The sequence below is a fragment of the Dermacentor silvarum genome, chromosome 1, assembly GCF_013339745.2.
Source record: "Dermacentor silvarum isolate Dsil-2018 chromosome 1, BIME_Dsil_1.4, whole genome shotgun sequence".
Classification (NCBI taxonomy): Eukaryota; Metazoa; Arthropoda; class Arachnida; order Ixodida; family Ixodidae; genus Dermacentor; species Dermacentor silvarum.
In genome coordinates this window covers 430,661,652-430,687,131 of record NC_051154.1, presented here as the reverse complement: position 1 = coordinate 430,687,131, position 25,480 = coordinate 430,661,652, and the positions used below count along the sequence as shown (strand labels likewise).

The window sequence follows — 25,480 nt, the reverse complement described above, 5'->3', positions numbered from 1 at the left end:
CCAATAGAACAAATTCTTCGACCCGAGAAACAATCGCTAGCGTCGCAATCTAGCCTGTCTCCAAACACCCAGAAAAACGTGCCTGCTCACGTTCTTTTTATAAAGCAAACTTCAACACGGCGTTGCGCCAATATCAGTTTGCTTTACTAGGAATGTAGCATTTCACGATGCAGCTTTTCGCGAAGTGAAACTTTGTAGACTGAGAGCATCCAATTCAAGCACATCGCGCTTTCGAACTGTGCAGCTTCATAAATGCAGTAAACTAGCATGACGGTTGACTATCAAAGAAAAACAAAAGCCCCTCTGGAAACAACTGTTTCTTACTTGTAAACAACTTCACAAAGAGCACACCGACACCACAAGGTGAGAGGAAATAATTTGGAGAGCGAGAAAAAAGAAGTGGTCGAACGCAAATGTTAACAAAGTGTAGATGAAGGGACGCAGGTGTAATACATATATTTATATATATGTATATATATACGAAAATTTGTCCGGCTGTTAGAGCGTGACAGCGCTTTTTACCATTGCCATGAAATAAAAAGAAGTGAGCCTTCCACAATTATCTTCAGTCTTATTCCTGAAGATAATCGTGGGAAGCTCAGTTGTGTTCTTGTCTCCTCAGTCTTATTACTAGTTTAGTGCAAGAAAAACTAGAAGTGATGTTCTTCCAGTGCTCTGCAGCGTTCTGTAAATTTTTTCTTTGTCTCCAGTGTTTTCTAATGTTCTTTAATGCCAAATATTCTAATGTTCTAAGTGCGCCAAATATTTTGTAGGTTCTCGAACTCTTACCATTCGATTTAAGTGAAATAGTGAACAATTAACGCTTTAAGCAACTGCCACGTATATTTTAGAGCATGGTATTTGTTTGCCTTCGGTGCCGACAGCGCCAGTGAAAATTGTATTTTAATAGAATATTCGCACCTTTCGAAACGTTCCTTGAAAACATAATTATACCTGGCTGATAACATTCTCTGCTTTCCAAACAACAGCACTAACATAGACAAGGAGGAATAAATCAGGTGGTTCACAACAGGAGCACCGACTCTCAAATAAACGTTTATTATCAACTCATGCACCTTATTCCTTCGTCCTTGTCTATGTTAGCGCTATTTTTGTCAGGCATGAACGTACACCAACTTGCCCAAGTTCCCTTACCATTACATATTCGCTACTTAGAAATTTTCTAGCGATGTAACGAAGTGCGCGTACTTTGTGAAGCCATTTATCTTTTTACTACGCTAAAGATTTATGAGCTCCACCTCCGGCTATCTTAGCAGCATCACGAAATATCATGCTCGAAGGCCTCGCGAATACTAAAAAAAAATTTCCAGCTCATTAGACAGGTTCGAGCCAAAAACCCTACGGCTGTGATACGCGCGTTCCACCACGTGCGCTGTACGCCGCTCCACCCAGTGGCAAACAGGTCTTTCGAGACGCTGTCAGTTAGCCAGCGTTCTGTGAGGTAGCCGATACAAAGTTCGCCTTTGCAGCTTGCGCATTTTCTTGAGGAATCCACGGATACCGCTGAGAGCACGTACAGCGCAAACACCGTTGGAGCGAAGGAAGAGCGCGCCACAGTGCAGGTGGACCATCGTCGCAGGTAGCGCGCCTTAATCCGAGGCACGTGATGGAAAATGCACGTGACAGAAAATCACCGGTGCTCGTCAGTGCTCAATGCTAGCATTTTCTGCTTGCTTCGTTAAAGCTGCATTGTCATTGTGTGGTTAGAATGCTCGGCTTCGGTAGGGTTGGTTTCGATCCGAAGTATATGAAAGCAAAAAGCTTCTTTTGCCACCTTTGCCCATTTTCGCGGCTGATCGGCGGTCGGTGGTCGGAATTGCGATAAGGCGCCGGCGGCAAGTGGCACGTGCTCTCACCTAACCAAGTTGCAAGGCGCGTTCGTAGTCGAACGTTAACTTTATAGCTCTTTCAAAGAAGTACGCGTGCATTTTTGAGTGCCTGAACGTTCTTTTGCATTAGTGGAGTCCTCGGGCACGATGATGTTCACTCGCTTGCTCGTTTGTGTGGTTGTTTGCTTGCTTGTTTGTTTGTTCATTCCTACCTGTGTTCGTCCGGGCTATTCGCTTACGTTGACAATCATGGTCGTTGGTTTCTGCACAATTTTTATCTAACGTCACATCATGCGAACTAACATATTGGACCATTTCCTATTATTTATCAGTTCCTAACTGCTATTTAGAGTAAAGCTTCACAGCCATGTTTCCCGCTGGAAAAGAACAAATTCGTTACAACGAAATGTGGCATGGGGCCAAAACATGAACAAGTTGCTCTCCGCTCACAACCTTTTAGACCTATAATTGTATATGAGGTCAAGGAAATGTCGCGTTGCAGTGCTTCTGATCTTTACCGTGCCGCACACAGCCAACACATAAACCGATTTGCTATCTCATCACTGATGTCTCACTGAAACGCACAGCTAGCTCATCGACAATTAATTTGACAGGACAGCATTTAGGTAATATCGAATTCAAGTCAATTACCATTTCAATTAAATTTTTTTACTTATATATTTTGTTGACTCATGATCCTGTGTTCGTATGATTTTTTTTATTCTGCTGAAGGTCGTCAACAATGCTTCCCGCAGAATGAGCAGGTAGAAAATAAAAGAAACTCCACTAATTTTTTATTTCTGAGTACATAGCGATCGTCAAATAATCACAGTCATTGACGATTGTGCAGTTGTTCGACTACGTTTACTATTAAATAAGCTGTTGTATCTAATAAGGGCTCAAAATTATCATTCGCCTGAAATGTTCTTGTTTAATAAACGCCACATTTTTGCCGCTTCACCGGTATAATCGAGCTATACGAGTGCTGCACACTGTAAGTGTGACAGTGCCGCCGTAATTTCGACAATAAGTCCTACGTAAAAGTTAACTGAGAATTCTTAATTTTAATTTGCTTATCTACATGGTAGCATCGCATCACACCTACAGATATTAGCCACTGAAAGGCCTGCTCGGTTCAAAACGTTTTAAAGTCTTAGTCTTATCTGCATTCTTTTGTTTCAGACCCCGACTATCATGCTCCTAAATTTGATATTAGATTTTCAAGGGACGTTCACTGTACTAGAGTGTTTTATTAGATAACCCCGTCTCATACCTAGTAAATCGTGTCTATAAATATCTATAAAGCCTCCATAGCTTATTTCTCCACAAGAAATGTGAAAAAATACCAATCTAGATAGGGGTCAGGCAAGGAGAGACAATCTCTGCGATGCTATTCACTGCAGCAACGGCGAATATCTCGGAAGCCTACAGTTTTCAGGCGACATTGTCCGGTTCAGCAACGCTAGGGGGTCAATTGCGACAAATGATTGAGGACCTTAGCCGAGAAAGTTAAGAGTAGGGTTGAAGATTTATATGTAGAAAACAAAGATAATGGTCAATGCCTGGCGAGACAACAACACTTCATGATAGTTAGCCTCTAAAATGTGCAAGAGTATGTCTATCGAGGGTCAATTACTCAGTGCGGACCCTGATCATGAGAACGCAATTTACAGAAGAATAAAGATGAATTGAAACGCATACGGCAGGCATTAGCAAATCGAGATTGGCAGCTTATTGCTATCCTTGAAAAGAAAAGTATACAATAATTGCATTCTAGCGGTATGAACATATGGGGCAGAAACATAGAGATAAGAAAAAAACTTGAAAAGAGTTAAAGAGCAGGCAACGAGCAATGGAACGGAAAATGTTAGGCGTAACGTTAAGAGAAAGGAAGACAGCGGTGTTGAGTATAGAGAAAACGGGAGTATTCGATATTTTAGTTGACATCAAGAGGACAAATAGAGCCGGGCGGGTTATGTAATCCGTAGGGCAGATAACTGGTGGCGTATTAGAGTTACAGAATGTGTACCAAGGAATGGGAGCACAGTCGAGGACTGCAGAGAATTAGGTGCTGTGCCGAAATTAGAAATTTCTAGGCATAACTTGGAAACAGCTAGCGCAAGACAGGGCTAATTGGAGATCGCTGGGAGAGCTAGTCCTTTATCCTGCAATGAGCGTAAAAGAATTTGATGAAAATGACGATGATAGATTTTCGAAGTCATATTTTGTTATGTGTTAGAAACAAATTGCAGTCGATTTTTGTGGCGGCAAAAGAGGCGAGTACTTCAACCGGTGAGGGACCTCCTCCCCGGCCTCGCCCTGCCAGGTCGGCGATAGCATTGTCCTGCACCAGCGATGTCATTGGCTGCCGCCGTTCGACCGACACGGCCCCTGCACGACCACATCCAGCGAGTTGGTCGCGCGAGCGGTGTGCGATACGACGCGGCATGCTGTCGTAACCTGTTAGGAGTCTGTCGGGTGCGGCTGCTGGTGCGAATAGCCGCGCGACTGACCGCACGTGAAATAGCATCTTGTGTGTCACGCTGAGGGTCAAGTGCGTCGGCTATTGATACATAACACATCGTACATACCAGTGTAATTGGCGCTGCTCGCGTACGTTACAGAATGTACAGTTGCAATCTTTTTGAGGGTGAACACGGGAACGCGTGGCCTTGTGAGCTCACAGTGCGGTTCAGCGGCGGCAACGAGAAGCATTGCTCATGCGCAGTGTGTCCGGCGTGCGCAAGTTCTCCCGCCGCGTGCATTGCGTCACGCAAGCAAGTGTGTGTCGTCTGCTGCGCGCGTACCGCAATAAGGTAGCCGTACGGTTCGCGATTGGTGACGATGTTGAACTTCTCATTACGCTCCCCACGATGCATCAATAAACTTGAACATATATGTAATGTTTTGCGGGCGTTCTCAAGATCATTGTTGATCTGTAGCCAGGCCACGCATGCTCATGACACTTGTGGGAGTATTTAAAAAGCGGCTTCCGTCTTTGAGGAGCGTGTATATATTCCTGCACATTACCGCATCTGTCAGAGCAGCAACTGAATTTCAGCATGGCCCGCGTTCCCGAAGGAGAGAGGTGGAAAATCGTACAATATTCGCTCAAGGGATATTTACAGCGCTCCATCGGTGCTCTCGTGCACATACCGCTAAAGACCGTCAACAGGATTACTCAGGCATTCAGCAAGGAAGGCCGACTCTGTGATGCCCCACACAGGCGTCGACCAAAGGCAATGACGGAGGGTGAAGACGCGCTTTTGGTAGCTGCTGTCGGCGAGAACCCGTTCCAGTTCGCGAGGCAAGTGCGGGAGCAGCTAGATGTGGACGCTTCCCTTGCTACGGTCCGGCGACGCCTCCGAAGTGCTGGACTGCGAAATTCTGTAGCTGCACGAAAGCCAGTCGTCACTGCTTCGAACAAGAAGTCACGTCTCCAGTTTACCGAAGCACACGCCTCATGGATGGCAGATGACTGGGGCCGAGTGATCTTCTCGGATGAGTCGACTTTTACAACTCGCCAAAACCAACGGATGCGAGTTTGGCGAACCAGAGGCACACGGTAAGAATGAATGAATGAACTTTTATTTCCCTTTTTAAGAAAGGGGAGGGGCCGGGGGGGGAGAGAGGGAGGCCTGTGTGCTCCAGTCTTAGCACCTTGTGCTGCCAGACGTCCGCCTACCAGTCGTGGTAGGCCTCCGCTACCTCCTCAGCCCAACTCAGGACTCGGTCCTGCTGGGTGGGATCGGAGCTGCGCAGGGCAGTCTCCCACAGCTCCTCGCTACTAATTAATGGTTTGAGGTTGCGGGGGGGATATTTGATGGGGCATTTCCACATTATATGGGAGAGATCTGCTGTTTGGACAGGGCAGAAGCGACACTTGGGTGTCGGGTATGTGTCGGGAAAGAATAAGTTCAAAGTGCGTGGGGTAAGAAAAGTGCGAGTTTGTAGTTGGCGCCACAATATTTCTCTCTGGCGCGTGCTCGACACAGAGAGAGGTGGATACGTTAAGCGTTGGTGTTTGTAATGTGTGGAAATTTCATGGAATGTGATGAGTGCGTCTTTATTGGTCTGTTGTTGGGAGTCATTGGCTTCTGGGGTAAGGCCCACATTTCCGTCCACTCGGTCCGTGAATCCTCGAGCAGCGGCATGAGCCATTTCGTTGCCTGGTAGTCCTTGATGTGCTGGAGTCCAGATGAGAGCGATGTAGTTTTTTGGCGGGTGAGCGACTAGTAGAGAGTGCGCGAGGTTTGTAATGTAGCCGCTATTGAAGTTCCGGATAGCAGTCTTCGAGTCACTGATGATGACATCGCAATCAGGTAGCCCCGATGCGAGTGCAATGGCGGCCTCTTCTGCGTCGCCCGCTGAGGTGGTCCTGACTGATGCTGAACGAACAGTGTTGCCCTGCTTGTCTACGACCGCTAAAGCATAACGATGTTTAGTTTTATAGGCTGCGGCGTCCACGTAGTAAACTCCTTCTGCCTGTCCATAGCTGCGTTGTAGCGCCTTGGCTCGAAGTTTCCGGCGTTCGACGTGAAATTCGGGATGCATGTTTCTGGGTAGAGGTTGGATGTGGTATTGGCCGTGTATGTTCGGAGGAAGTTGATGTCGCTTGTTCTCGTTGAGTGGTGGGGCGTAGTGAAGTTGTCTCAGGATCTCACGCCCAGCTGCAGTGGTGGAGAGTCTGTGATATTGCGATGATAGATGTGCTTCGGTTAATTCTTCAAAGGTATTGATTGTGGCTGTGGCCATCACCCTCTGTGTGGATGCTCTAATCGGAACACCAAGAGCGACTTTGTGTATCTTGCGGATCAAGCAGTTTACAGTGTCCGCTTCCTTCCTAGAGAGTGAGAGATATGGTAGTGCGAAGGTGATTTTGCTTAGGACAAAAGCTTGGATGAGCTGAATCAGTTCCTTCTCTCGAAGCCCTCCGTGTTTATTGGAGATCCTTCCTATGAGGCGTAGCGTGTTATCTACTGTTGTTTGTAGTGCTTGCAAGGTACGCTGATTTTCTCGGTTGCTTTGAAGGTGAAGACCTAGCACCCTTATCCTGTCTACCTGGGGTATGGAGTGCCCTTCAACTGCGAGGTCGATATTCGGGGGCGATGTCCTGAAGCGTCTCGTGGGGGGCAGAAGGAGAAGCTCTGATTTGGTGGGGGAGCACCTAAGGTTCAAGTCGTGACCTACTTGTTCGATCTGGTCAATGGCTGCTTGGAGGGTGTCTTGGATGTGCTCGTCCGAACCTCCGGTCATCCACAGCGTAATATCGTCCGCGTACAGTGAGAATCTGAGGTCGGGAATCTTCTTTAGAGCGAAAGCTAAAGGTCGCATAGCCAAATTGAAGAGGAGGGGGGAGAGTACTGCCCCTTGGGGCGTACCAGTGCTTCCTAAACGTATCTGACCTGATTGTTCGCTGCCTAATTGGAGCGTTGCAGTGCGCTTCGTCAGGAATCTGCATATATAACGGTAGATTCGCTCTCCACAGTTTATACTGTTAAGTTCGCGTAGAATGGCCAAGTGGGACACATTATTGAAGGCTCCCTTGAGGTCGAGGCCCAGCAACGCTTTTGTGTCGCGTGCGTCGCTCGGTTCAATGATATCTTGTTTGAGCCTTAGCATGACATCCTGGCAAGCAAGAGACTTGCGAAATCCAGTCATTTCCGAGGGGAAAACACGGTAAGAAACTTTTCTTAATGCACGTTTGATTTTGCGAAGGATGGTCAAAAATACGATTTCCATGCAGTTACGAGCCAGCCAATGTGCAGGGAGTCGCCGCGAGTGGCCGAAACTGCATGAACATGTGGGGCGCGGTGTCAAGGCATGGTCTCTGGCCTCTGCATCGCATAGAAAGGGCCCTTACATCGCAGCGATACTGCACTGAAATTTTGGACAATGTGTTGCTGCCCTACGCCCACAGCGTCTTTGCCGATGCCGACTTTATGTTTCAACACGACCTGGCGCCGGTTCACACGCAAAAGTTGTCAAGGAACATATAGAAAATCGCAGAATCAGCATGCTTTCCTGGCCGGCCAAAGGCGCTGACATGAACATCTGCGAAAATATGTGGGGGTACATCACAGCAGCCATGGTGCGAAAACCTTTCCGCCCGACGACTGGGGACGAGCTGTGGGCAGCCGTTCGACAAGAATGGGAGGACCTTCGAGCGCATCATGACTTTGTGCCAGCGCTGTACGCGTCACTGCCCTCTGGGATAGCAGTAGTTGTTTCCGCAAAGGGTTGTATGACAAAATATTAACATCATCAAAGAGAAAATTATTCCTGCTTACTAATACTACTTCTAAACGGATCAATCTTTTGTTGAACTTGCAGCACATAAAAGTTGGGATGTTTGTGCTCTCTTGCCTGTTCGTTGTACGATAAGAACACAGCAGAAGGGAAAACTAAACAAAGTGAAAAGTTGAAGTAATTACAATAACGCCAAGCATAAGAAGCACAACGTTCTGAATTAAAAGCATCAAAATCGTGGTTTCTGTTATAATTTGGTTTCTATTGAAGGGAAAAAAACTGCTAGCAGACGACACACGCGCGCTACGATGACGTAATGCGCACGAAAGGAGCCTACCCTCCCCGAGCATGCGCGCAGATATTGTGGCTGCCGTCTGACAGCGCTGGTGATATAGAAAGCCACGCGCTCTAGTGTTCACCCTCAAAAAGATTGCGACTGTACACCACTGTTCGCGTAGCGCACGCCATCTTATTCGATAAGTCGATTTCGCTGTAGAATCGACATTCTGGAAGATACGGATACATGTAGGCGCGTCCTGCGCCGAGCAATAAGCTGTAACTGGTTAGACGGTAAAAAAACGGTCACTGGCAAAGGTTACAGTGTATCCGTGTCAATACTTTTGGGGGAGTTGCGTTTCTGGTTGTAATGATTGCTGTGTGACGTTACTTACTAGCGGTGTTTGGCTTGAGTAGCCCCCTTCGCATGTGAGCGAGTGCCAGCGTAGTTTTCGTGATGCACCTTACAGCAGCAATAACGCCAGTGGAGCCGTATCCGATTCTAGCTTCTGATCTTTATGATTTCAACTGATGAAGCAGGGCCGCTATTTTGTAGCGATGCCTTTAATGTCATAATGCCTTTTCACGCTTATCGCGCTTTGTCAGTGGTCAGAGCGACGGTCCGCTAGCGTTATCAACGTTGATATCGTGAGCGGACCGTCGCTCTGACCACTGACAAAGCGCGATAAGCGCGAAAAGGCATTATTACTTTAAAGGCATCGCTACAAAATAGCGGCCCAGGTGTGTATGAATTTGGTACGAATGGCCCATTGTAGTGAGTAGAACTCACCGTCCGCAGCGCTCACTGCGCCTGCGCGATACTCGTTGCAGCCACGGGCCGGTGGTGGCGCCGAGCAGACGCCACCTTTAACAGTGGGCCCCTCTGTGCGTCATTGTCGAACACAAGACGTGGGATGCCATCCTTCGGTACGTGACCTTCGCATACAACACGGCCGTGCAAGAAATGACGCACATGGCACCGTTAAACCTGGTCTACGGGAGGAACCCGGTAACGACACTTGACGCCACGCTACCGGACGTCGCCGACGAAGAAAATCTCGACGTTGCCACCTATTTGCAGCGTGCCGAAGAAGGTGGACAGCTCGCCCGCCTGCGCATTAAGAACCAGCAGAGTACCGACAGCCGACACTACATTCTTCGACGACGCTACGTCGAATACCACCCCGGCGACCGTGTTTGGGTCTGGACTCCGATACGCCGACGAGGACTTAGCGAGAAACTGTTACGTCGGTATTTCGAACCATATAAGATGATTCAACGTATTGGCGCACTGGACTATGAGGTCGTGCCAGGCGGCATTTCGCAATCACAGCGGCGCCGGGCACGACCTGAAGTCATCCACGTGGTGCGTCTTAAGCCTTTCTACGCCCGCTGACGAACTTTGTTGCTTTGTTGTTGCTTTTTCTCTCTGTAGCGTGGTTTAGTTTTCGCTTTCGTTTTCGTAGCATCGGGACGATGCTTTTTAAGGGGAGGGTATTGACACGTATACACGTTTATCTTTCACCGGTGGCCACTTTTCACCGGCTGTTAAACGTTATCGCTAGGCACAGGACGCGCCTGCATGTATCGGAAGTTTCTAGAACTTTATCGAAGCTTCTATCCGTTGTCTCTTGTCAACGACGCTCATTTAATCTGATTGCGCGACCGACGCGAACTGTCTAGAACCTTCTGGAAGACACGCGGGTACCAGGGATTAATCTGGAACCTTCGATGACTCATGATAAACGCCGACGCGTTTCGCCGCTGATCAGATTTCGACGACCGCCGACTCTGTTCGCCGCTATCGTTGTGCTTTGAGTGCAACTTTCTTTTGTGGGCACAGGTTCGCCCAATAAAAAGTCCGTTTCGTCATGCACAGTTTTGCGACTGTTTTCTTGACCGTCACTACTACGTGACAGTAAGTACTATGCATTCCATATTCGCCCATTGGGTTGGAATCAACCGTTCGATTATCAAAAGATTTCTATTCTTGCTAGTTAATTAATTTCCACCTTGTTAATGAAAAATATTATAAAATCCACTGGACTGTTTTGATCTGTTACACAACCCAAGCTGTTTACTATGTCATCGCAGTGCTAATCGCTTTTACAGGGTAGAAAACGACGAAGGTCGTTCCAGTGCGTAAAACAGGTAATGATGATTGTCCTACGGACTACTGCTCAATCTCGTTAACTAGTATTCTGAGCAGACTTTTAGAACACATAACATATTCCGCCTCGTAGCTTTCCTGGAAAGTGATTCGCTGTTCCATCCTTGCCAGCCCGGTTTTAGAAAAAAAAAAGATTTTCATGTGATTCTCAACTTCTTTGTTTCGCGAACAATGTGTTCGCCAGCTTAATTGAAGGATTTGATGTTCACTGTATCTTTTTTAAGATTTCGACTCGGTATGTCACGATTTACTTATCTATAGACTTAATCAGCTTAATACTGATCTAAATGTGCAGTCTTAGCGCAGGAAATGTCTTGCCAATCAGACTCCGTATGTTGCAGCCAATAACTTTCCAAGGCACCAAGGATCCACCTTGGTGCCTTTGCTTGATTCATATTAACGATCTCTGGAAGTGTGCGATGAAGTTTCATCACCAATTAATATGAATGTGGATGACTAGGTAATATAGCGAGAAATTGCTAACCCTGCTGATTTATGCAAACTGAAAGGGGATCTCTACAATGTACGTGTGACTCTGGTGCAAGAAGTGGATAATAAAACTTACAGCTAACAAGTATAAATTGATGCAAACATCACTTACAGTCAACAATGGCAATCAGTAAGAATACATACTGATGGACCTATAGTTATCGTCACTTAACACTCACAAACACCTTGGTCTTCCCTTCATTAATGATCTCTCACGAAACATGCATATTAATTATACTAGTGCTATTGCCATACGCATGTTGGGATATCTTCGACCTAGTTATTCTACATTGCCCCCACTTCTGATAGCGAGCGCCCTCATCATGTTCGTGCATTGCCATTTGCCCAAGGCGCGTGGCTTACGTCAATGCCCACCCAACCTACACACCGAGATAGTGCACGGCAGTAGCACACTTCTGGAGCATCGGTACACGCATCGCGCCAAGGTAATCAGGACAGTACGCTTACCCTAACGGCCAGCCTCCTGAGGAATGAGCAAAATTTAGGGAATAGAAAAAAGACGACAATGTCCGAGAAGAGTAAACGAGGGGCGAAGTGGTGCTAACTATCATAACATTATTTGCGCTTCTCTAATATCCAGTACGATGTCCGAGTGCGTTCTTTTGTCAATGCGGCGCTCATTTCTCTCGCAGTACTTCGTTGCTCTGGCACTTACTTGGTATTCATCGCTACGCATATGTCACCTTACCTAGAGCTGGTTTCATAGTGCCGTCTGGAGTTGGGCATTCACAGGCGAAGCACGACTCGGAAGCCTCCCTGCTCTGGCAACCAGCTGGGCACTGCTCGGGGGTAGTGAGACAGCTGGCCTCCTTTAGTGGGGCGTCTGGGCACCAACGAAAACAGGAAAAGAGGCGACAGCCTGTGTTAACGCTTAAATGCAAGTGCACGAGTCTATTTTCGTGGCAATAACATACACAGAGACTCCCGATTCGCTACGATCCAAACCAACCAAACGCGGTGCATTCAAAGGGAGCGTAGACTAGGAATTCTAAGCAAAGCAACTCACTCTACAGCAACAAGATCAAAATACGGTCCGGATTCCATTTCTAACGGTGCTATGCACCATACAAATGTGCTTATCTTCCCCAATAAACGAGGCATACTATATATATATATATATATATATATATATATATATATATATATAGCAACCGTCGAGGTTGAACAGCTGTCTCACAATATATATATATATATATATATATATTCAGATCCAACACATATGTTTGAATCATTCAGAAGCAAAGCTTTCGTGAAGCGGTTAATTCAACGCTATAAAAAATTCATGCAGAAGCTCCTCTGGGAGTTGTCTACGTATGCGTAAGCATTGTACCACTTGCTCATCTCTACGCAGCCCGGTGTCATTATCGATGTTATGAAACTTGATCCGACCAGTGTAAACGACAGCGCTGCGGCGACAACAACCGCTGCCGACGGCAGCGCAAGGGGAATTGATGACATAGGCAATACTGCAGGTGGCGACGCGAGGTGCGCTAATGACGTTCTGATCTTTGTAAGCCGTTATCGCTCATTGGCGCCTTATCCATCCACGTCGCACCATCATTAACCGTGATCAACCGTACCCCGGCGGCGGCTTCGTCTGGCGCGGCCGCGCAGGCCCTATCTTGAAAGCGATCTGCGATGGGGACAGAGTGCGCTGAGTGCTGATAGCTTCGTGCGCGCTGTGTTCTCGCCCTTAGTTCGCGTTGAAGCGATAGGCAGTGCGAAGGTCAATTCGCTGACTGCTGCGGACCCTATATTGAAAGTGATCGTCTTGCGTGACGGACGGACGGACGGGTTTCATTGTTGGGTAGGCATATAAATGTTTATGCGTTTAAAAAGTTCAACGCGAGGCTTACGATTTCCTTTACTGTGATGTTTTGCAACGTGTAAGATCATACAATGTTTCTGTTTATACACTGCATAGGTCGCAACTTCAAGGTAACGTGATGTTTACGTTCACGCCTTGTACCGTGCACAAGCTATGCCGAAATGCCAACAGTTTATGCGAATGCATAATGAGACGTCGACGCTGTGATGTCACAAGGATGGCGGCGATCTTTGATGTTTTCCGGGGGAAGAATGGTGATGATACCAACAGGCCAGTTGGCATGGGTCAAAGGGTCACCGCGAAGTACGCCGCGGTAGCGAGAAGTGGGGTTGGGTACTATTCGCCCGTAGCATTCCCACGTCACTAGTCTAATAGAAACAGGCACTATCGCACGTTCCGTGTCGTTGCGTAGCACATGCAAATCATCTAAAAAAACGGTCGACGGCGCAAAGAGTAAAACACGTCTAAAATGCCCCGATTGACGTCAAATTTCTCAGGGAGGTTCCCGTAAATAATGTAAATAAATGGCTTGGAAAAGAAAATTTGTTAAAATTTGGTCTGGGTAAGAATCGAAGCCGGACCTCCAGGGCGCGAGAGGAGCACGCTTCCGCGACACCGCGGTGGCTCCACGGTTCTGGCTGACTAAACGTCTGCCTAGTGCGTGTGCCATTGCACACATCGCGTGGCAGCCATCTGGCGGACTAAAGGTGTGGCCTAGCGCGTGCGTCACTGGGCTCCTGACGGCGCAGTCAATGGGGAGGAGGTGGCCCACGTCATGGGCGTACAAAATGAGTGCATAGATTAAAAATCATTAACGTCTAATAGAACGCCGGCGAGCGGTCAGACAAGTTATGAACTCCTCGCGCACAAGCGAGCGCGTTGGGGCGCTTGGTGCGTTTTGAATTGGCCTTCCCGACGCGCAGTTATAACGCAGGCGAGAGCTTGCGCGGACAAGCAATGCGCGGCAAAAACACATTTCACCAAAGGGACTATAATGCTTTCGCATTCCCACACCTAAGCAGTCTTAAGAGTCTCTGCAATTTTTTCCCCCAGCGCATTAGACGAGGAGGACAGAATGGACACCCACAAAGCTGTGTGCGTCGATTCCGCCGTCTTTTTCTAACATGTCGGGAAAAACATCGGTCATTTCAATGAGCTAGTTTATGTCAGAACAAGAGCGATTGTGGCCTAATGAAGAAAATACAGAGGATATTGCGGCCGAATGGTTAGAGCATCGTACTGTTTTGCTGGGAGAACTAGGTTCCATACCAGCATTGAAAGTGTATTTTTCCTTTTCTTTCCCCAGATATTCGGCAGCACAGCAAGAACTACGGTCAGCCAAGTCCAGGAGGGCTCTCAAAGAAGGCTTCGCATTGAAAATGACAATAGGCGAAGTATATTAAGTTATTTTCCACTGTACGAATGACTAGAATTTTGCCTCAATCTAGACACACCAACCATACAGCCCCATTTTCTAACCACTTTCCGGTATTACCATTTGATCGTCGAGGTGAACAGAGCATAACATTGTGTGCCTTTAGGGTTCTAAATTACAATCGTCCTCTTATTGTTTCAATGTTCCATTCTTTATTACGCGAAACTAAAAGTGTTACCGCTGGGTATTTTAATTTCGCTTTAATTTCATTTAATTTAAAATCGCAAATGGAATAAACTGCCCGCGGAAGTCAGTGCTACTTCCAGCATGATGTCAAACAATACTACCTAAACGCAAATACGTCACAATAAATGTTTTCCGGCTTGTTATTTATTTTTGTGCAGAAGCTGTATTTCCCTGCACTGCGAAACTTTATCTTATTTTGTTTTCATTGCTGTATTGATAGCCAATTGGAGATATATGCACATGTAGTGTAATGTTATTACGTCACTAAAGAATCTACTGTGTCGGTATGTTTTGGGATACTATTAATTGCTGAATTATATTGGACTCTTCGAACGCTTGCAACCTGTTTGATTTATTAGGTTAGTATTTCCATCATAGTACTTCGTGTATTTCAACGTAATATGTCCAGTAGTGATTGTTTATCTTGGAATCGCGTTAGCTACTCGCCCGAGTAGAATGTTTGCGCCTGACTGTTAACTGTACATGCGTTCATTAAATTGAGCACGCTACCTTCCAAGTATTTGATTTTGTTAGTTCCTGGAATTCGCTGCTTTGTGTGTTGCTTTTTCTAGGTTTCACGGAACCCTAGACATTGCCTGCACTTTATCGGACCTCCAAGTAGCCTTGTCGGGATTGAGTGTCGTGGTTTCGGCAGTTAGGCGTTACACACAAGGTCGCTCTAGCCGACGCTGTCAGTGCGCCTCCAAAAGGGTAGGTGGTCTACTTTACTAGGGTTTCACACCACAGGTGTAGGCCCTAGGCGGGCCCACGTCGTTTTCTGTAGCTTTACGATGAGAGTGGCTAGTTTGTGAGGCGTTGAAGAACGATAGGCTGAAGGAACAGAACAGGGGGTTTATGTCCATCTTCACACGATGTCTGAATAGAACATATTTACAGTTTAAGGGATACTCATACTTGTAGGATTACCGTGCACAGTACATATTAAATAGCAGCACAGAGCTAAATAATTATGAGAGCACACATGCTATATAGCACAGATATCTGCTTAAAAAGCATTGCTCTCCCAATACCCTCCCACCAGCGAAACCATTGGCGCGACGTCAGAATCAGGTGGCCGGAAAATGGCGTGGACGCCACTTGCGTGGCGAAAGAGCTGAACAACACGTGTGACTTCGTTCATTTAGCACTAAGTGGAAAGGCACACACATATCCGGCACACAATGATCATTGTCCCAGTAAAACCACAGAGAAGGTCAATGGCAGAACAAATAGGGGATGATGATGATATCATGGTGAGATCGTGGTTTTGGTATATAAAACAAACCAGGATATAATTTTTTCTAGTTCGAAAAACATTTAAAACTATTCGACAGCTACCAAGTAATTCCGCCATTCAATGATGGAATGATCCAGCAGGTCCCTTCAGCATTTCACCTGACCAACGTGTTCGCAAGTAATGCTCGACTTGAAGCTCTTCCTTCACTCCACGTGGATGATGATTTATTGGCACCCCCTTTTAAACTGGGCGTGACAAATAGTCACCTAGTCTGCTTGAGTTAATGAGGTATGATATACATGCTTTTCATTCTAGCATTTTTGTATACACCTCCTGAACCTTTTTTCTCTTCCTCAAAACTTCTCTATCTATCTTGTTAATTAATTAATTATGGGGTTTTACGTGCCAAAACCAGTTCTGATTATGAGGCACGCCGTAGTGGGGGACTCCGGAAATTTGGACCACCTGGGGTTCTTTAACGTGCACCTAAATCTAAGTACACGGGTGTTTTCGCATTTCGCCCCCATCGAAATGCGGCCGCCGTGGCCGGGATTCGATCCCGCGACCTCGTGCTCAGCAGCCCAACACCATAGCCACTGAGCAACCACGGCGGGTCTCTATCTATCTTGTACTGCTAACTATATATGCCTGCAACGGATCCCGTCGTATTTCGAAAGCTTTTTGTCACGCTGCGAACTCTCGAATATATACACTTTTTGTAACAAAAAAAATTACATTCCGCCACATTACCTGTTTGAGTAACTTTCATTCCGTAAGCAATTCATCGATACCAATTACTTCTCATCTACTCTCAGTGATGTCACTTACCGTGTTCCCCAAGGTAGTGTTTTTCTGTGTCCTTTATTTTTGTTACACAATAATGGCCTGCCATCTCATATCCCTTATAACATACGACTCTTAGCGGGTGATTGCAGAATATATCGCAAAATTCAGTGGACCGCACACCATCATGCCCTTCAACAGGGCCTCGGTCTCATACCTAACTGACGCTCGTGCTTGAAAATGACAGTTACTACTGATAAATGTAAACTAATAATTTTAACCCCCAAGGAATCCTTTTCAGTTGTCAACTAGTCGCTTTTCATGAGCCTTGTAACTGGCGTGACATCCTACATTTACACTAGCGTCCATCTATCGCTATAACGTTCATGGAAAAATCATGCAGGTAAAATATCCACCCGAGCATCGCATCGCGTACTGTCGGATATCTAAAATGCAACATTCATGAAACACGCCCTCCGACCACATTACTCGCGTACCTAGCACTCGTTCGTCCTCCCTTGAACATGCGCCACCCATTTGGTCACCCCACCAGACCTATCTAATCAACGCCCTCGAATCTGTTCAGAATCACGCTGAAAGTTCTATCGCTAGCAACAACGGCCGAAATTCCAGCATTACAAACATAGAAATCATCCTTGGCGCTACCTTAATTGTACTAACTTAAACTTAGAACGATCGCTGTGAATGCGATTAGCATTCTCCGGGTATTTCAGCAGTTTCTACTCTGGGATAAACTGGGTATCTAACCGTTTTTTCCCGGCCTCCTCAATAAAAAAGAAAACATTTACGAGCTCTACCGAGCTGGGGGGGGGGGGGGGAGGAGCGAACCCACGTCACAGGGTTGCTCAAGAGCAGCAGTGCCACGCTTAAGCGATCTGCGCCGCGAATGCCCTGGGTGTGTGTCGCTCTTCAGTGAATCTCTTTCACGCAAACTTGGGCAACTGGTTACGAGCTACTGGGTGTGCGGCAAGCGACGGAGGAATATTCAGCGTTCGCACGCATCTGCACACAGCGCCGCTTGGAGCCCACGCGCGGACTTCTCCGCAGCAGCAGCGCTCAATGGCGCAGCGTGCGTGAAGAAATGAGCGAGAGAGGAACCCGGATGAAGTACACGCCTCGTACGTGACGAGTTTTGGCGGTGGCAATACGTCGTACCACTGCATTGCTTCAATGCTAATTGCGTTGTACGTCAACAGTCGTCGAAAGGTGGGTGCCGCCGGAATTTTTTTTTCTGCTCATTTCACAAGATAACATCCAGCCAGCCCCCATCTCACGACCTTCTCTCTCTTCCTACCGGTACGAACATCACCTCGCCCGTTTGCACAACTATCGTAGCTTCGAACGCATTTTCGAACGCACCAACGCTTTCTATTCATCGGCCTTGCTACATGCCCTTGAATGGTGGAATGGTCTTCCTCATAACACGTATAATTACCATTCCTGACCCTACGCTTCGGCATGAATTAACTGTCATATTTTATGAGCATTAGTTTTCATAGTTATTTTCAGGTGTTGTTGTTTACCACGTTACTCGCCCTTGCCTAACTTCCGTATAACTTCAAACTACTTGTACATGCACAGAAAATCTTTTTCTGGTCATCTGCGCGAGTGTATTTGTTGTTGCTATATTTTCACCCTGACTTACTACGCAATTTCATCGTGTCTCGACATGTATACGAAAACTTTTAGCTTATGTATGGCAGGTTTTGTAACTTTCTTACTGCATAACGCTTGTAATTGTACACCCCCCCCCCCCCTCCAGCTCCCCTCATGTAAAACTCCTACTGGAGCCTGTGAGGCTCGTGAACATACAAACAAATAAATACATAAACTGAACAAAATGAGCGGGATCTTCGGTGTAGATGACGTGATTCCCTTGTCGCATGGCGACGGAGTGCGTGACTTAAAAATCACCATTCCCCAAGAAACACGCATTTATTGGATGAATTTGTTATGAAAGCTATACACAGAAGCGAACATTAGACTACAGCAGTCACTACTTCAAAAATAGAAACCTATCTGCATGTTCTGACATGCTGGTTGCCATCCCTAAACTCCTGCTTATCACGCAACCTTCCCCGGACGTGTAAACCATCTGAGGATAATTTCCGCCATGTATACCAAAGCGGTCTGATGGGGGCGCTTTCTCTTACCCATCTCAGATGCCAGGCAGTTGCACACAATGCAGCCATCTTCCTCGCGGCGTTGGCAGCAGTGAGGACAGGCCAGGCCGCACGTCGACAGCTGGGGGCACTGAGTTGCTTCGGATTCCGCTGGTTGAACTGCAACAGGTCGTGATATAGGCTAAAGTGAGCCGGGAACTGTGTGTACATTTGCCGCACACGTCAGGTTTTGTCGCTGTCATAAACCCTCGAGATTACCCTATTGCTTGCCATTTACAGCCTTTCGAGCGGAGCCTGCACGCACGGTGTCCTAATAAATGAGCTTAGGACACCGTGCACAAGAATTTTGGCAAAACAGACCTCTGCACCGAGGCACTTTTTTCATACTACCCGCATCGGATTACGGCCACCGCGGCCAAGAAAGAAAAACACCGGCGAATCCCACGCTTATGTGTAAATCGTCGTTAAGCGAAACGTTCGGTGAGGTTTGCGCGAAGGGTAAAGTAAATGTTATGGAAACATCACGCTACGAAAGAAAATGTTTGTAGAAAATGACGTAACGTAAGTGTTATTTTACGCAAACAAAATGTTAATGACGCAAGGGCAGTCCAATGTTTAACCAAGCGTAAAGGGGTAAGAGAAGTGTAACGTAATGACACAAACGTTTAGATGCAGGCATAGCCTCCATTTAAGGGAGGGAGGGAGACAGACAGACAGACAGACAGACAGACAGACAGACAGACAGACAGACAGACACAGACAGACAGACAGACAGACAGACAGACAGACAGACAGACAGACAGACAGACAGACAGACAGACAGACAGACAGACAGACAGACACAGACAGACAGACAGACAGACACAGACAGACAGACAGACAGACACAGACAGACAGACAGACAGACAGACAGACAGACAGACAGACAGACAGACAGACAGACAGACAGACAGACAGACAGACAGACAGCGAACTTTATTTGATCCTGAGGAGCTACTGTCAGGACCCCCTAACGGGAGGCCGTTGTAACCGCTGGCCGCGCCCACGTAGAGGACAGAACGCCATGACGCTCCGCCCTTTCCTGGGCCCCCTGGATAGCCTGCACTTGCTTTCGGAGTACCGTGCTTCTGATGGCCTCCTCCCAGTCGGCTTCGCTGGAGAGTAGGTCGTTAGGTAACGCGGGACATCGCCAGAGCATGTGAGCCATAGAGCAAAAGGTTTCATTACAGTCGGGACAACCAGGGTCCACGTATGAGTATATCCTACTAAGGAAGCCCCGCGACGGGAAAGATCCCGTCTGCAACATTGTAAGAGTTGCTGACTGATCTCTGCTGAGCTTCGGGTGAGGGAGAGGACAAACTCACCTGCCAAGTTGATAATGTTTAGCAATTTCATCATATGTGAGAAGTGGATCGTTCTGCTGAGTCTCTTCCTGCCCCTCCGGAGCCTCCAGACCGTCGCAGCGCGTGAGTTATTACTGATTAAATGCTTATACCCACTACCAGAACGGCTTATGCTGCCAACTTCTTTGGCCTTCGTGCCCCTGCCATCCAATTACTGCGACCGACTCGAGATCCAGTGACTCAACCGCAGGATTTATCCTCCCACTCACAAAAAGCTCAGCACTGAAGAGACAGTAGATCTCAGGCTTATCCAAACAAACACATTCCCAAACCTACACAGATAAAGCAAAATATACCCACAAACATATCGCGGCATCTGCTCCTGGTGCGGCGACACACGCCCTACACTCTTTCACATCTCGTGGGGGTGCGGGGGCAAACCTCAACGCTTAAAGACCCCTAGCACGTCATTTGAGCAGTGGGAGGTACAGCTGACCGGCGATACTCTGGCGGGACATGAAGCTCTCGTCCAGCAAGTACGTCGAGCAGCCATGGCCAGTAGAGTCCTGGAATGAGGACACCACCCACTCGTCCTCAAGATCAACGACCTCGATGGTCCAAATAAATGTTTTCTCTCTCTCTCTCTCTTGGCAGCACTCGGTTGCCGGCTTCATGCTTCTGGTATTGGGTAGTGGGAAATGACGGCAATGGGATGGCAACGCCATAATGACGACGGAATTATCAGGATGGAACCCCGACAGCCTAACAACAGCATTGTAGTCGCAACCAAACAGGCAACTCTGTTGGTAAATAGAGTCTTCGAAACAAAGGCGCCGGCAAAACAAAAGCCGGCCAATGTCCCCGATATCCACCTTTGTTATGAAATTGTAACGCATGGAGTACGCGGTGCGAACTATCGTTTTCTTTTTTTTTTGAGAAGATGGCAGCGTTTAATGGAGACCGCAGTTTTAAGTTATTAAGGAGAGGCGAGTTTTGCCCATGATTGATGACAGGGGAAATATATACTATAGGTGACATTCCTATCAGGCTAAAGTGAGACCGAAATATTATTGAGCATGTTTCAGAATTTGATTAAGTTGCCGTTAAGTGCTGTAATCCTGCCACAGCTTTTGCATTTATTCAATTATATTGAAACTCCAGGCACATTTCTGTCGTCGGCGTCGCTGCAAGGTCCCGTATAAAGTCCCAGGCCAATAAAATCGTAACCGCACGCCGTATGCTGTAGGTGCGAATGAATCATGCGAGGGTGAGCCGGTGATCGCGGCTCAATCTAGCGCACAGAAAGGAGGAAAGCGGGGAGGAAGCGCGGCGTCTTCCGTCGCGCGCAAGGCTCCGGGCGAAAGCAAGGAGGGGCGGGGCGCGTTTTACTCCGGGCGGCTGTACCTTGAAAGCCATCTGCGACGGGGACAGAGCCCGCTGTGCGCAGTGTTTTCGCGGCTTAGTTCGCTTTGATGGGAGAGGCAGTACGAAGGGCAATTCGCTCGCTGCTGCTGCCGCGCTTCCTCACACCAGCGTTCTCACAGCGAGTTTCTGCGGTCATCGAGTGAGATATGTTCATGTTTGCTTGTGCGCGCGGAACACCATGCTTGTGAATTGAGTTAGTAAGCGAATGCTTACATGTTTATTCGGCCGATAAAACAACTATCCTTACTTTGTATATCTGTCCACTAATTGCCATCGCAATCGATGTTTCGCCTTTCGGGCGAAACTGCGACTTTATTACACACACCCATTCATGATTTATATCTTCTGTGAAGAACGATAATCGAACAGGACTGCTGAAGTTAATACACGGACAAATCGTGTGCCGCGCGTATCTATGAGAAGGTTCTTCAGTGCTCTTTGAATGTCATCCCAACAGAAAACAGTATCCACAAGCGCGCTCAGTGCACATTCATTTTATTGAGACTCTTGAGACTCTCCAGCAATGTATGGAAACACGAATTTCCTGAATATGAGCTGCTTTCTACATTAGGTGAAATTAACCAGTAGAAAGTTTATGCGTAAGTACAGGCAGCCTCTAACAGTCTGGCAGGAGATGTGCGCATATATTTCGTGTAAGAGGTTTTTGTTAAGTGTAGCACTGTTGTCGTAGTGGTGCATTCTCCTCCTCTAACGTGGAAGCTTGCGTTGGATTCCCCATCGCCACTTCGTTTCAGAGCGAAGCTTTGTTCGCAAATATTTGTCGTAAAGGAACGGAACGGCGTAACGGAACGGACTGAAGGAAGTATGAACAGACAGAGCTAATTATATTTTCCATCCTTAAACCGCTGTCGCAGTGAAATGTAGAATTTCCGCTGTACAGTGATGAACAAAATGAACGCAAAATTTGATTAGCTTTTTTTCATATTTTTACCAGATAAACCCATTACGTACGTTGCACAAATCTAAAAAAAACGTTGCTCTAGAAGTGCGGGCCGATGTGTCTTTGCTAAGGATACAGAGCTAGGGTACAATGCGTACTTTGATCACCCATGCATTCCATGACGGATTTGTTGGAATATTATTTATTCGAATACTATTCCAATTTCTCATGCATTCCAATTCCTATGTGAAGTCCTCACGCAGGCGGCACACGGCACTTTATTCGTGTGGGCTCTGTAAGAATGAAATGGGATTGACTTTCCAGTTTGTTACAACTCAGCTTTCTAACAAAATCATACCAGTCTTCTATGCGCTCTTGCACCATACTATACAACAATCTCAATATGCTGTTTAAGTGAATTGCTTAATCCTGTAATGCCAAAACACAGTTCCACGCCAAAAAAATGAACAAATTGATGATATTTATTTATGGCCATGAAGAGTACAATTGTGAAAAAAACCTTCTTGTTTCAGTCATAATTTAATTACCGTGTCAGTTAATTAAATAATAATGAGTTCGCTAAACTATTCATCGCGAAAATTTTACTGCAACATATCAATAACTCAACAATTTGCATTGCGTTACATTTCTCGCGCTTCAATCAGCCTTTCTGAGGCATCAAATTCAGTGTAACCTCAGTATAACATATATGCTACTTTGGGAATTAGAGTGTTAAGACGGAAATTGCATAAATTGGACAAACTGTCGATGTTCGCACCTCTAAAAGACTGCAAATTTCATATGCGTACTTACCGCGTGCTTCTTCTAGTGGCTTTTCGCATTTCTCCAGACATTCTTGTTGTGTTAGGAAGTGGTTGTCATTGCCTCCGCAGCCAGTAAATGAGAAAGTTTTGCAACTCCGAGAATGTCGGTCGTAGTAGTAAATCGTCTGCTGGTTAGAACAGAATCCCGCGCTGGGGTCGAGGAAGCACATTTCTTTGCCTGGACAAGCGGAAAGAAAAAAGTTCATTTGGAACGCAACGAAAGGTATGCACAGTTTGTACTGACGCAGGCGCATGAACAATGGCGCAGGACAATTAGCCGATTGCATATTTACTTAAATGAGCTCAAGTATGCAAAGGCTACCCATATCTTCGCCATCTAGGTTTGGTAGCGTATGACCGCATTCTGCTTAGTGTCCCACAATTGAACAGAAAATACACGGACTCGAGACTCGGTACTCCTGAACAGTCAACTCTAACTAGCAGTGTGCAAGGCAGCACGATAACTTTCTATAAAAAAAAGAAAAAAAAAGACTGAGCTGTGTGTATGCATGCTTCGTTGCCATTGAGAACTAAACGAGAGAGAACAATGACGTCGTATCATTGTACACGCAAGCGGCCAGCAAGGAGCTACAGTTCGCGGGAAGCTAGTTCGCAACTCCGATAACCAAGCAATAATGAGAACGTCGACCGCAAGTTTGCTTATTTTAACCTTAATAGCACCGGCATATCGGCGGGTCCTTATTCACATCCTCCATGGTGCTTGGCTGTGGGAGCGAGCACAACTGTTTCCGAGTCTTCAAAGGGTGGGGGGGCACCGAGTTACGGTTTCTAAAGGGCAGATTATCCACGCATAACATAGCAGTTAGAATGAAGGCCTACGCTTGCAAAGCATGACGCACGAAAGATGTTTTAGGCGATAGGGACAGTAGTCGAAAAATGTTTTCCACTTGCAGAAAGTGTATTAGACATGGGGTTTCGATAAATCGGCGAAGCATCCTAACTTTTGAAAAGTGACGGCTCTGCCGGTAAACAAAGGTACTCGCTGTTCACGTAGTAACCGTATTTGCAAAGCAAACGTATTAGGCTGGGCGCTAGTTGTTAACCTCTTAAGGGGAGATGAGGGTCGAAAAACTGCGATTGTTTTGAGAAAAAAAAGTCGAGTTTGTGTTTTGTTGTGTTTTAAATGCCTCCAAGCCTCCTATTTTAGGTATTAAAAACTCAAGGCTGAGAATCAACTAGAAGTGAGTAAAAAATGCGAAAACACTCGCGGTGGCTCGTGAAAGTGCGACATCGCCCGAATTTCGCGCACACAACATGTCCCTCCGCGGCGTTGCCTGCTCTTGAATTTTCGCGGGGATTTTTTCGTGTTTTTCTGAGTTATTCATTTTGTAGCATTTTTAGAGTTCGTGCACTAACGTTTCTGTACTTTATGTAGTCTGATTGTAATAAACTTTGGCATGCTTATGCTTTAACATGTCCTGAATTCAGGGAAACAACTTCATAGCTTTCCACAAACATATTCCGTAAGATAATTTCAAAAGTTTCTTCGTTGAGAACGATGAAACAGAATCTCAGTGTTAGAATATTTTTCTACACTAAAACACAAAAGTTAAAGTACATTTTCTTGCTTTATTGATTTATAATATTCATTGGCGGCAATATGAACATTTTTAGTGTCTTCTTGTGCTCACTGTTACCGCCTAAGCTTGCACAGAAATGCATTCTTTACAAATGCATGCTGTGCAAAAAAAACTAACCAAACCAGCTATCAAAAAACTAAAAGCAGATTTCAAAAGAGAAGCTCGAACTCTGCAAATGGCGAAAGTTTCATTGAGCTGCCAGAAATATTTATAGAAAACGTTTTCCGAGTAGCATCTCTCCTTAAAGTGTTGTCACGCAGTAAGAATTGTGTTCTCTATTGAATGTTTCTGAAACTGGCAGGCTAACTGCACCAACCCCATTTCAATGAGCATGTGTGAAACATTATTCGCATCAGCTTCCAGCATACTGGCGTCGCCTTTAAACAAAGAGGCGGGACGTCTTGAATTTATGCCAAGTACAATTCAATGCATGGATGGGCTAATAAGCCATGGACGTTCACCCTTGCCAACAGCTCGAGAAGCTTTGTCATCAGGGGTTTCTTCTCCTGAGCTCTTCATCATGGGTCTACAACCGGACCTCGACCGGACTTTCGACTCTTTCGCTACAGAATGCACAAGAATATAAACATGGCGTTGGAAACTGTTAAAATCCACCATACGTGCTCAAGCGTTCGTAGGGTGGGTCCAGTTGTCAGCACCATTCGGTATCAGTTTCAGAAAACTTCCGTTGCTCGCTCATCTGAGGAAGCTTCGCAGG

The 25,480-nt window shown here is 46.4% G+C and overlaps 1 protein-coding gene across 4 annotated transcripts in view; it reads right to left on the bottom strand.

The window, feature by feature from the left end:
• Window positions 1–25,480, bottom strand: part of LOC119437682 (papilin-like) — a 464,139-nt gene that overhangs the window by 84,493 nt on the left and 354,166 nt on the right. For 3 of the 4 annotated variants that reach the window (XM_037704674.2, XM_037704670.2, XM_037704673.2), the window contains exons 7-9: window positions 23,151–23,339; window positions 18,699–18,827; window positions 11,744–11,878 (exon numbers count right to left, since the gene is read on the bottom strand). In XM_037704674.2, the coding sequence (XP_037560602.1) occupies window positions 11,744–11,878; window positions 18,699–18,827; window positions 23,151–23,339 (453 nt within the window). The remainder of the gene's footprint in view (window positions 1–11,743; window positions 11,879–18,698; window positions 18,828–23,150; window positions 23,340–25,480) is intronic. The other variant, XM_049660770.1, reaches the window with a different exon arrangement.